This window comes from Mobula hypostoma, chromosome 3 (genome assembly GCF_963921235.1).
Source record: "Mobula hypostoma chromosome 3, sMobHyp1.1, whole genome shotgun sequence".
In the NCBI taxonomy this organism is placed as follows: domain Eukaryota; kingdom Metazoa; phylum Chordata; class Chondrichthyes; order Myliobatiformes; family Myliobatidae; genus Mobula; species Mobula hypostoma.
This window is the reverse complement of record NC_086099.1, coordinates 44,349,518-44,363,277: the sequence shown is the minus strand read 5'-3', so window position 1 is coordinate 44,363,277 and position 13,760 is coordinate 44,349,518. Positions and strand designations below refer to the sequence as shown.

Genomic DNA, 13,760 nt, shown 5'->3' with positions numbered 1-13,760 from the left:
TACCAGATTTGAAGAATGGGCCCGCATTGTTTGCTAGTGATTCTAATTGTAGACTTCCCTGAAGCATTATTCTCTGCCAAGTCTACTGTACAGAGAGTAAGAACAAAGTACTGACTCAAAAAAAAATGCTAAAGGAATCCACTAAGATATTTAGCAGGGATAGAAATGTCACACTGAAATCAAGAGCATAGTCTCACTCGCCTTTTAAACACTTTGATATTTGGTTTCACTGAATTCGTTGGTAAATAGGGCAAGTCAGATAATGTGCAGGCACTGCAAGACTGCTAGCGAGACATCTTCCACCTCAAAGACAAAACTATAAGTAGTATTCCTTCATAATTGGATTCTGATAGATAAATAATCTGGGAGTGAAGAAAGGAGGAGGATAGGGCAATAGACATTGGAGCAGAATTAGGCTATTTGGCCAGAAAAATCTGTTCAGCCTTTCCATTTTATCTGATTTATTGTCCCTTCAACCTCACTCACCTGTCCTGTCCCCATAATGTTTGATGCCCTTACAAATCAAGGCCCCGCCAACCTCTATTTCAAATAACCCAGTGACTTGGCCTCCATAGCCATCTGTAGCAATGAATTCCACAGATTCACTACCCTCTGGCTAAATAGATTCCTCCTCTTCCTCTCCGTTCTAAAGGGACAACCTTCTATTCTGAGGCTGTGCTTTTTGGTCCACTATAGGAAACATCCTCTCCATGTCCACTCTATTTAGGCCTTTCAATATCTGAAAAGAGTCAATGAGACCCCCCCTCTCATTCCTCCAAACTCTAGCAAGTACAGGCCCACAGCCATCAAACTTGCCTCGTACATTAACCCTTTCATTCCCAGGATAATTCTCATGAATCTCCTCGTCTGTAGGGAAGAATGCTGCAGGAGAGATTACAGAATCTCAGTGGTATGATAATCATACCTACCAACAATTCTGACTTTGAGTCCATTGCCTTGATGTGCAATCACATTATTGTAGGGTTGTGATGAGCTCAGGCATAATCTCTTAAAAATCACTCACAAGAACTGACAGTATGGACTACTTATACAAAGAATGGCTATTGTGGAGCTAGTGAAATTTTGGGCACATTTTATAAACTTTTTTATGACTTTGTTTGGAATGCAGATGTGCATTTGAGAAACATTGAGAAAGGAGGTATCTTTGGAAGAGCATGGCAAAATCAAAGTCCGGGGACGGCAGAAATGGAACAGGCAAACAGAATAGATGAATTACGTGACACGGCATTTTGTTACAATGAGAATAAAAGGAAGAGGTAGGCAGCAGTGCAAAACTTAGTATGAAATTTAAAGAGACAAAGTATGTACTTAATGTACCACTGCAGTTACTCTTGGGCTAATGTTAACTGAAAATGAAAAATCCTGAGAATGAAAACAATAAAGAGTTTGTTGTTTTGTAGAACTGCATGTAGTCCAGCAAATGGAACTGTAACAAAACAGAGAACCCATGAGAGTATAGACGAAAGATGCAAAACAGGAAGAATCCCTGCCAGAGCATCCTTGGGTGAAGGAGCAGTGAATCTCTTCATGACTGAGGTGAAAAAAAAACTATTTACAAGAAGTTACGGTAAAATAATAATTGACTAGATAGTCTACTTTAACAGGAAAAAAAAGGTATTCCACAATCCACATCATACCATACACAGTCCAGTGAAAAGGTGCAGACACATGCCAAGTCACTTAGAATGGCAAAGGATTGTGCACAGAGACTGTTGAACTGCTGAGCCACTGAATGAACTTGGCATCATCATGAGTTCCAACTAATTCAATTCACTCCACATCACTAACTGAGAGCACTGGATGTAGAAAAGGCAGTAGGCATCCTATCTGCTGTACTGAAGTCTTGAGTTCCAGAACTATAACTATCTGTGTCTCTAGCCAGGTTGTCCCAGGACAGTTACAACACTAGCATCTATGTACATGGACATTTGTAATTACACCTTCAGCTGCTTTGTTAATTAAATTTCTACTGTCATAAAGTCAGAAGTGGGATGGTTAATAAAGCCTGAAAAATGTGAACTTCATCAGCTATTAAGCAGTACAGACCTGCATCCAGCAAGACCTCAGCAACTTTCAAGCATGGTGATAAGTGGCAAGTAACACACCACAGGAAATGATGTCACCTAACAAAGGCTATGGAAAACATCAAAGCCAACGATGAGCTCCCAGAAGGTAACCCCAGCCCTCATGACAACCTGTGACAAATATATGGGACAAATCACCAACTAAAACACCTACATCTAGAGCAGATATCAGTCAAGATCCATACATTAAATTGTAGTACAGATAGATATATTTAGGTACTTTGGATTTTGAAACAAAGACAGAATAAACTCTGTTTTCAATGTTGGAATAGGACACATAACTAAATATAAAAGAAAAGATGTAAGTGATGGTGTGATGTCCACATACCACTCAGTTGCCACTTTATTAGGGACCTTCCGAACCTAATAAAGTGATCACTGAGTGTACGTTTGTGGTCCTCTGCTGCTGTAGCTCATCTACTTCAAATTTTAATGTGTTGTGCTTTCAGAGTTGCTCTTCTGTGCACCATTGTGGTTATTTGAATTACTGTTGCGTTCCTTCAGTTTAAACTAGTCTGGCCAGTCTTTTCCGACCTCTCTCATTAACAAGGCGTTTTCGCTCACAGAACTGCCACTCACTGGATGTTTTTTTGTTTTTCCACACCATACTCTATAAACTCTAGAAACTGTTGTGCGTGAAAAGCCCCGATCAGCAGTTTCTGAAGTGCTCAAAAGCAGCACATCTAGCACCAACAATCATTCTACAGTCAAAATCATTTAGATCACATTTCTTCCCCAATCTGATGTTTGGTCTGAACAACAACTGAACCTCTTGACCATGTCTGCATGCTTTTATGCACTGAGGTGCTGCCACATGATTGGCTGATTCTATACTTGCATAGATGAAATGTACAGTTATACCTAATAAAATGGCCAGTGAGTATATAATCAATTGTAAGCATCAGATACTTCTGGGTCAGGGGATTTGTTTAAGATTGAAGATAACTAACTTTGCAGGATGTGCAGCTCAGAAAAATCATTTAACAATAACTTCCCAAGATCCCACGTAAAACAAAAAGGAGTACTTTATTTGAAGAAAGAACAACTGTTGGAGACAGCATTGTTTACGTGGCACTGCCATGGAACCTGAAAAGTTTTTGGATGATGCTGTAGAAGGACACAATATGGGTAAGAACAAGGAGAGAGTAAAAGGCATAACCTGAGGAAGATCCAGACTAATGGTGTGGGAAAGGTAGAGGAGGAATTACAGGTTATTTTCTAACTACAGTGGAATAGAATTCAACTGTTGCTAGAAAAGGGGCAGACAAGGTGAAGGAGAATTCTGAGGACTTCTGTAGATATATCAAGAGCTAAAAGATAGCAAGGGACAAAACTGGTCCTCTTGAAGATCAGTATGGTCATCTATGCATGAAGTTGAAAGAGATGGGAGAGATCTTAAATGGATTTTTCGCATGAATATTTATTCAGGAGATGGACACAAAGTCTATTGAACTAAGGCAAAACAGCAGTAGGTCATGGACCATATATGGATTACAGAGGAGCAGGTGCTTGCTGTCTTGCAGCAATTATGCAGGATAAATAGCCAGAGCCCGGCAGAGTGTATCCTCGGCCCTCGTAGGAGACCAGTGCTAAAACTGCAGGATCCCTAGCAGAGGCATTTAAAACACCCATAGCCACAGGAGAGGTACCAGAGGATTGGAGGATAACAAATGCTGCTCTGTTGTTTAAGAAAGGCTCTAAGGATAAGCCAGGAAATTATAGGCCAGTGAGCCTGATATCAGTAGTTGGTAAATTATTGGAAATTATTTTAAGGAACCGGATATATAAATATTTGGATAGACGGGGATAGACAACATGGCTTTGTGCATGGTAGATCGTGTCTAAACAATCTTAGAGAGCTTTAAGGTTACCATGAAAGTTGATGAAGGAAAGGTAGTAGAAGTTGTCTATATGGACTTTAGCAAGGCCTTTAACAAGTTTCCACATGGAAGGTTTGTCAAAAGATCCAGTTGCTTGGTGTTCAGGATAAGGTAGTAAACTGGATTTGAGGTTGGCTTTGCAGGAGAAGCTACAGAGAGGTAGTAAATTATTGCCTCTCTTACTGGAGACCTGTGACCAGTGATGTGCTGCAGGGATCAGTCTATTCTGTTTATTACCTATATCGATGATCTGGATGATTATGTGGTAAGCTGAATCAGCAAATTTACAGATGACACCAAGATTGAGGCCATAATGGACAGCAAGGAACACTATCAAAAGTTGCAAAAGGATCTGGACCAGCTGAAAAATGGGTTGAAAAATGGCAGGTGGAATTTATTACAGACAAATGTGAGACAAATGCACTTTGGGAGCAACAAACCAAGTTAGAACTTACAAAATGAATGGCAGGGCACTAGGGAATACTGATCCATAATTCCTTGGACTTCTTGATGGAAAGACTTCAGACAGTCTGTGTTGGCAGGAACATCTCTAGCTCCATCACTCTTAGCACTAGCTTCCACCCCCACCCCCTCTTTCCCAGGCTTCATGCTTAGCCTACTGCTGTTCACATAGCTGACCCAGCTTCCAGATCCAGCATTTACCACATCAAGTTCGCTGACGACACAAGTGGTTAGCACCATCAGCAACAATGATAAGTCAACATACGGGGAGGAGGAAGAGAGCCTTGAGCACAACGAGTCTCAACATGTACAAGACTAAAGGGATGATTGTGGACTTCAGGAAGATGCAGGCTGAACTACTCCCTGCTGTATATCAACAGCTCCTCCATGGGGATGGTCATTAACACTAAGTTTCTTGAAGTGCCCATCACAAAGACCTCACCTGGTCCCTCAACAACACCTCTAGTCGAGAAAAGACAGCAGCACCTTCACCTCCTGAGGAGTTTGAGATTAGTGAGCCTCACTGCCCCCATTCTAACCACATTATACCAGAGCACCATCCTGACCAGCTGTTTCACCATCTGGTGTGGGAATTGCAAGGAGTCTGACCGCAAGACCCTGCAACGGATTGTGACGACTGCTGAGAGAATCACCAGGGTCTCTCCCCCCTCTCCCACTGAGAACGTATACCAGAAGTGCTGTGTTCACACAGTCCTCAGCATTGTCAAGATTCCCTACCACACCAGTGATGGGGCTCACCACGATCAACGATGAGACAGCCTACAGAGAGGAGGTAGAAGAGCTCGAGGCCTGGTGCCAGGCAAATAACCTCTTACTCATTGTCACTAAGACAAAAGAGATAGTTATCAACTCCAGAACTCACACCACTCGCTCCCCTCTTTACATTGGTGGCACAGCAGTGCAAATTACACATCTTGTACAAACTCTCATGGTCCAGAATACATCCTACACAATCAAGAAAGCTCAACAACGCCTCTACTTTCTGAGGAGGGAGGCTGAAGAGAGCTGGAGTATGCACATCAATACTCACGTCCTTCTACAGTAGAGAGCATCCTAACATGCTGCATCTTTGTATGGTATGGAAACTGCACCGCAGCAGATAGATGGGCTCTACAAGGGGTATCAAAACTGCCCAAAGCATCACCAGCACGAGCCTACCTGCATCAAGAACATACATACAGAAAGCTGCCAGCAATATCATGAAGGATCCCTCACAACCTGCTCATGGACTGTTTGTCACACTCCCATCAGGGAGGAGGCTATGTAGCATCCATGCCAAGACCATCAGACTTAAAAATAGTTACTTTCGCCAAGCAGTAACGTTAATCAAAACCTCCACCAACTGACCCACCTCACAACAACCCCCATCTCCACTACTTTATTATTTCCTGTCAAAGTCACCTTATGTACAGACACTCCTGCATCTAGTATTACTTTATGTACAGTCCAATCAATTTATAGTGTTTTTTTTATTATTCTGATCTTTATCTAACTTTTTCTGTGCAGCATCAGATCTGGAGTAACAATTATTTCATTCTCCTTTACACTTGTGTACTGGAAATGACATTAAACAATCTTAATCTGTCCCACAATCTCTGACTTCCCGCCATTAGGCAGGAGTACTGTGCAGTACAAGAACATGCACTGTTAGGCTGGATAACAGTTTCTTCCCCCAGACTGTGAGACTTCTGAACACCCTGCTACCACCCAGTACACATTATTTATGACAGTGCTAGTAACATTATACTGTTACATATTTCACTATATGTCCTATATGCACTTGATGACAACTTGTACATCTACTGATTTTTAAAAATTTTTCCATTGATATTATTGTGTTAATATTATTTTAGCGCGATGCGGTTACAGCTCAGAGAGTCACTAAATTCTGCCGCTGCAAGAAGTTTGTACATACTTCTCATGAGCGCATGGGTTTCCTGTGGGTGCTCCAGTTTCCTCCCACATTCCCAAGACGTCCCAGTTAGAAGGTTAATTGGTCATCCTCAATTGTCCTGTAATTAGGCCAGGGTTAAATAGGTGGGATGCTGGACAGTGTGACTAATTAGGTCAGAAGGGCCTGTTCTGCACTGTATTCTAAATAAATAATGTGCTGTATGTGATATATGTACCGCAATTTGCACCTCAGACCCGGGGGGCATTGTTTCATTTAGCTGAACACACGTGGACGGTTGAATGACAATAAACTTGAACTTAGATTATGAGGACACAGAGTCCTCTTTTATTGTCATTTAGTAATGCATGCATTAAGAAATGATACAATGTTCCTCCAGAATGATATCACGATATTATTTCGGAGCGGCCGCGCGCACTGCATCGCGCCACCATCTTCTCCTCCTCTCCTTACTTGAAAGTGATGTCATAGCTAGATAGGGTCCTGAAGAAAATTCTTAGTGCACTTCCTTCATAGATCAAAGTACTGAGTAAAGTTGTTGGGGTGCTCTGTACGAGACGTTGGTGAGGTCCAATTTGGAGTATTGCATGCAATTCTTGTCACTTAGCTACAGGAAAGATATGAATAAGATTGCAAGAGTACAGGTGAAGTTTACAAGGATGTTACCAGACCTTGTGGACCCAAATTATAGGGAAAGGTTGGATTGATAGAAATTTATTCCCTGGAGCATAGGAGAATGAGGTTGACTGAGGTATACAAAATTATGAGGTGCATAGATAGGGTTAATACAAACAGACCTTTTCCTCCAAGGCTGGGTAAAAGGTAACATTTTTAAAGGGAAGCTGAGGAGGATATCTTCACTCAGTAGAAGGTGCGGGCATGGAATGAGCTGCCAGTGGAAGTGGCGGATGGCTTGTTTCAACATTTAAGAGGCAGAAGGGGTATGGAGAGCTATGGTCCAGGTGCAGATCAATGGGACAACACTGAATAACAGTTTGGCATGGACTACATGAGCCAAACAGACTGTTTGTGCTGTGAAGCTAACCAGTCCAGCGCCAGCTACTTCAAAGATTGCTCTGCAAAACCAATAAATGGAGCCATCCGCTGTTGTAGCTGAATTAGTCTGTTTAGTACTACACGTTGAAATAGTGGAAACCCAAAACTAGATAGAAAGCATATAGACAGGAGGAGATGACTCCTTGCGAATCAAGCAAAGTGGGTGCCTTGAGATGCTTAAGAGAAAGCATCTTCAAAGTAAATTTTATTAGCAAAGGACACATGTCACCATATACATCCCTCAGATTCAATTTTCCTGTGGGCATTCTCAGCAAATCTATAACAGGATCAATGACAGATCAGCCAGAGTGCAAACGACAACAAACTGTACAAATACAAATATAAATAAATAGCAGTAAATAATGAGAACATGATATAATGAGATAAAGAGTCCGTAATGTGAGACCATTGGCTGTAGGAACATTTCGATGATGGGGCAAGTGAGTATAGTTATCTCCTTCTATTCAAGAGCCTGATGGTTCAGGGGTAATAACTGTTTTTGAAGCCAGTGGTGCAAGTCCTGAGGCTCTTACACCTTTTACCTGATGACAGCTGTGAGAAGAGAGCATCACCTGGGTAGTGAGAACCTCTGATCATGGATGCTGCTTTTCTACAACAGCATTTCAGGTAGATGTGCTCAATGGTTGGGAGGGCTTTACCCATTCTGGGCTGAAGCCACCACCTTTGGTAGGACTTTCAAAGGCATCTGTGCTGACATATGAGGCCATGATGCAGCCAGACAATATACTCTCTAACAAACTTTTACAGATGTGTGGTGAAGTGTTAGATGTCATGTTGAATCTCGGCAGACTCCTAAGGAAGTGGAGGCACTGCCGTGCTTTCTTCACAATTGCATTTACATACGGGGCCGAGGACAGGTGCTCTGAAATAGTAACGCCCAGGAATTTAAAGTTGCTAACCCTTTCCACCTCTGACCCTCCAATGAGGACTGGCTCATGGACACCTGTTTTCCCTCTCCTGAAGTCTATAATCAGTTCCCTGGTCTTGCTGACATTGAATGAGAGGTTGTTGTTATGATACCACTCAGTCAAATTTTCATTCTCCCTTCTGTATGCTGATTTCTCACTACCTTTGATTCGGCTTATGACAGTGGTGTCATCAGCAGACAAGAATGTGGCATTGGAGCTGTGCTCAGCCACACAGTCACAGGTGTAAAGCGAGTTGAGCAGAGGAGCTAAGAACACAGCACTGTGGTGCACCTGTGTTGATAGAAATCCTGGAGGAGACAAGACGTGTAGGAGTAGAATTAGGTTATTCGGTTCACTGAATCTGTCAATCATTCCATTGTTGCTGATTTATTGTCCCTCTCGACCCCAATTCTCCTGCTTTTCCCCCCATAACCTTTGATGCCCTGATTAATCAAGAACCTCTCAACCTCAGGTTGCCCCATGACTTGGGCTCCACAACTGCCTGTGGCAATGAATTCTATAAATTCACTACCCTCTAGCTAAAGAAATTTCTTCTCATCATTTCTGTTCTAAATGGGCACCCCTCTATTCTAAAGCTCTCTCTACCTACACTCCCCCACTATAGGAAACATTCTCTTCACATCTACTCTATCTCAGTCTTTCAATATTTGATAGGTTTCAAGGAGATTCCCCTTCATTCTTCTGAACTCCAGCAATACAGGCCCAAACACTCCTCATACATTAACCCTTTCATTCCCAGAATCATTCCTGTGAACCGCCTCTGCAACCTTTCCAATGCCATCACATCTTTTCTTAGGTTAAGAGGCTCAAAACTGCTCACAATACCCCAAATGAGATCTCAACAGTGCCTTGCAAATCCTTTACATTATGGCCTTGCTCTTGTATGTTAGTCCCCTCGAAATGAATACTAATATTGCATTTGCCTTCCTTACGACTAACTCAACCTGCAAGTTAATCTTTAGGGAATATTGCACAATGACTGCTAAGTCCTTTTGCACCTCTGATTTTTCCTCCCCATTTAGAAAATGGTCACACCTTTATTCCTTCTATCAAAATGCATGACCATACACTTCCCTACAGTATATTCCATCTACCACTTCTTTGTCCATTCTAGTAAGAGATCTCTTACCGGCTCTTCCTTCAGTTAGTCCTGACGAAGGGTCTCTGCCCGAAACGTCGACTGTACCTCTTCCTAGAGATGCTGCCTGGCCTGCTGCATTCACCAGCAAATTTGATGTGTGTTGCTTGAATTTACAGCATCTGCAGAATTCCTCGTGTTTAAGGCTCACTTTATCCCCTCTTTGCCTACTGCCCGTCAGCCAATCTTCTATCCACTCTACCATCCTTCCTGAAATACCATGGGCTCTCATCTCAAGCAGCACTTGGTCAAAGGCCTTCTGAAAATTGAAGTAAACAACATCCATTTGTCTGCTTTGTCTATCCTGCCTGTTATTTTTGTCAAAGAACTCCAACAGATTTGTCAGGCAAGACTTCCCTTAAGGGAAACCATGCTGCCTTTGGCCTATTTAATCATGTGCCTCCAAGTACTCGGACATCTTATCCTTAATGATGGACTCCAACATCTTCCCAAAAGATCAACCAAATTTGCCTATAATTTCCTTTCTTGTGCCTCCCTCCTTTCTTGAAGAGTGGAGTGACATTTGGAACCACTGGTCCTGGTGACTTGGGACCTTTCAGCTTACCAAGCATTTTCTCCTTAGTAATAGCAACTGCTTTCACTTCTGCCCTCTGACCTTCTCGAATTTCTGGCATACTGCTGGTGTCTTCCACAGTGAAGACTGACAAAATACTTATTCAGTTTGTCCGCCATTTCCTTGCTCCCCTTTCCAAACTCTCCAGTGTCTTTTCCCAATGGTTGATATGCACTCTCATCATATTTAATTATATATATGAAAAAATTGGCACCTTCCTTTATATAATTGGCTATCTCACCTTCATATTTCATCTTTTCTCTCCTTATACCTCTTCTTTCATTATTCTCTCCTTTTTAGTTGCCCTCTGTGAGTTTTAAAAGCTTCCCAAACATCTAACTTCCCTTGTCAGCTACTGTTGCATTATCCTCCCTTCAGAATATTTCATTTTTCAGATGCATCTATCCTGCAACTTTCGAAGTGCTCCCAGAAACTCCAGCCATTGCTGTTCTGTCGTCATTATGTACATATTAAAGAATTCTGAAGATCAGTGGAATTCAAGACCATCCAGAGTATTTATCTGTAAATAATCTATTATGGTCAGGTCACTCGTCTGAGTCCTACTGGTACCATGTAACCCGGCTACCCCACCAGGCTTGCCTGGTGAAGAGAGTGGCTAGACACCCTGCAGGACGATAAACAAGACCTGTCAGAGGGCGGATGAACCCTCTGGCTCAACGGCCATCTAGCAAACACGTGCCGGGAAGCGCGGAAAGGGCATCCCTTGCATCGAAGCTTGATCTGGCCATTCACTGCAACAGAACTTCCTTCAGCCGTCTTGGACCCCACCATGCGGCTGGATCCGGGAGGGGATGTCGAGAGGGTGGGTCTGGACCTGTGCCACGCACTGTTCCTTTGAGGAGTGGGGTACCACCCCACTAACTGACTGAAAGGAGCCATCATCATCCTATGGGATGGATAGCCAGAGAGGGAAATAATCTTGGTGTACAATCAGATACACGTAAGTAATTCATTGATAGTGTTAGATAATATGTTGGTATACGTTGTAGAACTAAAGTGATGACTTTTAGTACACCGCAAGTAGTTGAGTTTTGCTTGTCATCAATAAAAGAGGCAAGGTTCGATGTTACTTGCCTTACTTATACCAGCACAGATAAAAGCTCGGAGGTTTCAGTAGCTAGTGCTGCATTACCACTCGTAAACCCCATGTTTGGTTTTTATCCCAGTTGCGTCAGTTCTACGTACATGACTTTGCCCTACTGCCCTAATATATCGATAACTGAACACCAACCCGCAGTATTTTAAACTCATTTACTTCCCTAACTATTTGATTCAATTCGCAGTATTCTCCCCCCTGTACCCCGAAACTGAAGCCTCAGGGGAGTGGTGGGATTGGGAATTCGGAAGGTGGCTGCAGTAGGTCGCATTTTAATCAGCCAATTTAATTACAAAGTCTTAAAATACAGCGACACACGGGAGGTTCCACGCTATTTTAAAATACTTGAAGTTACCTTCATATTGAAACAATATATCTAAAGTGAGCAAGTGAGGTGAGGTTGGATGAAGAATTACAGTAGAAGTTAATTCCATCACACAAATCAATGCTTGGCCAATGATCAGGTCGTGTTTTCCCTCTAGCTACAGCCTGTGACAAAATTAATGGACAATGACCTCCATCGTACCACTAAATGTTATCACCATCCTCCTGAAAACGAATAGCGCTGAAAAATCTGCTATTACTATTCAAAATCATCCATTTACAGGAAGATCCGCCTACTGGACACTCATTCGTCCGCTGTGACGAATGGCATTGCAGCCCGTTGTTTAATTAGACACAGAGCGCATCAATCAAAGGCAAACGACCCTTTTGTTTTCACGGGACCCTACCGCAGTTCTTGTTGTTTTTTGTTCGGAGACTTAATATTTTGATGTTGTGAAACTTACCTGCAGTGCGCATGATGGGTGCCAAGGATGCCAGGAGCAAGACGCGAAGGCTCATCTTGCCCGGGACTCGGTGCAAAGTCTTATTGCTGCCGGGAGTTTGACTGCCTCTCCATCGCGCGGCCTCGCTTACTGACCGTCCTCTAGGCAGAAAGCCAGCGACGTGCGCTCGCAGGGCATCACTACTGACAGCGTACGAGGCGGAGTTGGGCCTTCACTCCATCACCTTAGCTTTCAATAGAGAAGGCAGTGTGTGTGTGTGTGTGTGTGTGTGTGTGTGTGGGGGGGGGGGGTGGAATCTTTCTCCGATGTTTCCGCATCAGGTGGTAAAGCCCCTTCTCCATATTAAATCCAATAGCCTATCATAATAATGCCAAAACTTAGTACTTTGTAATTATGCATTCCAGGCACTGAGTAACAGCTGGCTTTTCATTACAAGTTCCGCAAATTGTTTTACATCAGTAATTCGAACTTAAGTTTTACAGTAATTACAATGAAGATACAAACAAAATTCTTCATCTGAGTACAAAATCTGCTCTTCCTGCAAAGTGCGCCAGAAATGGAAAACTATTGCATACCATCTTCAGCACTAGCTTATACTGTACTGAGAATATCATAGAATCAGTCACGTAGAAATGGACCCTCTTGGCCCATCTGGTCTCTGCTGGCCATTATGCACATTCACAACAGCCCCATTTCCTTGCATTCATTCAACCCATATCCCTTCATCCAAATGCAACGTGTAACTGTGCCCCAGCCATCACCTCTGCCAACTCAATCCAGATGATCACCACCAAGCTGTGTGAAAAGGAAACTGTAAAAGGAATGTAGAATACAAGAGTAATTGTTCTGAAAATGTACCTCACTTTTATCCAGAACTGTCACATATATGCAATCTGGGCACATATTGTTTGAGATTCTACTGCATGGCAATTAAAAAACTAATTGTTAATGTGGACCTGAGCTCAAATACCAGAGGAGTTTGAGATGGTTGAAAGTTGAACAATTTTTCATCAGCAGCAATATTACCTGTTTACTGATTATTATTATACAGCTCTACTGGAAATTAAATAAATTGCTCCCATGAGCCAAACTGACCACATCTGTCACATGCTATTAATGATCATCCCAAAACAAATCAAGTATTTTGTCGTTCAGCAGAGTCACAAATTGCACAAATCACACAATTGAATACAAGCTTAACTGACCCAGCCATCTCAGCACTAACCATGCATCATGGTAGCAATTTTTCAAATAGGCAGCACATGTTATTTGATTGAAGAAGGGGCATTTGAAGATAAAGACAACAGACCTGACACAAAGCTCATGGTTGACCTAGTAGCATGGTCTACCTTCCCCTCCAATATGCTTCTGACACTTGGAGTACTCACAGCAGGATCTTGAAGCACTGAAAAATAACCCTAATGCATCAAAGAATTTTCTAAATTCATCAGGATGAGCAAATCAAAGTAAACATCCTCCCCCAGGCCAACATCCCCAGCAACTGGCGCCGCTTACCCTCCATGGAAGGATACATTGGACTGGCTATGTCATTTACAAAGCCTGACAGTTGAAGATTTAAAAGGTCCAGTTCTTCATTGTCCAATATGATCAGCAAAGACCACATTAGACCACAATGGGAGACAACTATCCAACACTCCACCTGAACAGTCCTCAATGATCTTTCATATACTGCAATGTCACCTGCACTGTTGGTAAATGTTCCATTGTCTGATAACACTGACATGTAGTATAGTTTC

At 42.5% G+C, this 13,760-nt stretch overlaps 1 protein-coding gene across 2 annotated transcripts in view; it reads right to left on the bottom strand.

The window, feature by feature from the left end:
- Positions 1–12,135, bottom strand: part of LOC134343399 (uncharacterized) — a 49,774-nt gene extending 37,639 nt beyond the window's left edge. The window contains exon 1 of one of the 2 annotated variants that reach the window (XM_063042104.1): positions 12,004–12,135. In XM_063042104.1, coding sequence (XP_062898174.1) covers positions 12,004–12,058 — 55 coding nt within the window. In that variant the 5' untranslated portion in view covers positions 12,059–12,135. Of the gene's footprint in view, positions 1–9,515; positions 10,199–12,003 lie in introns of those variants that run through there. The other variant, XM_063042103.1, reaches the window with a different exon arrangement.
- Between the last annotated feature and the right edge of the window lie 1,625 nt (positions 12,136–13,760).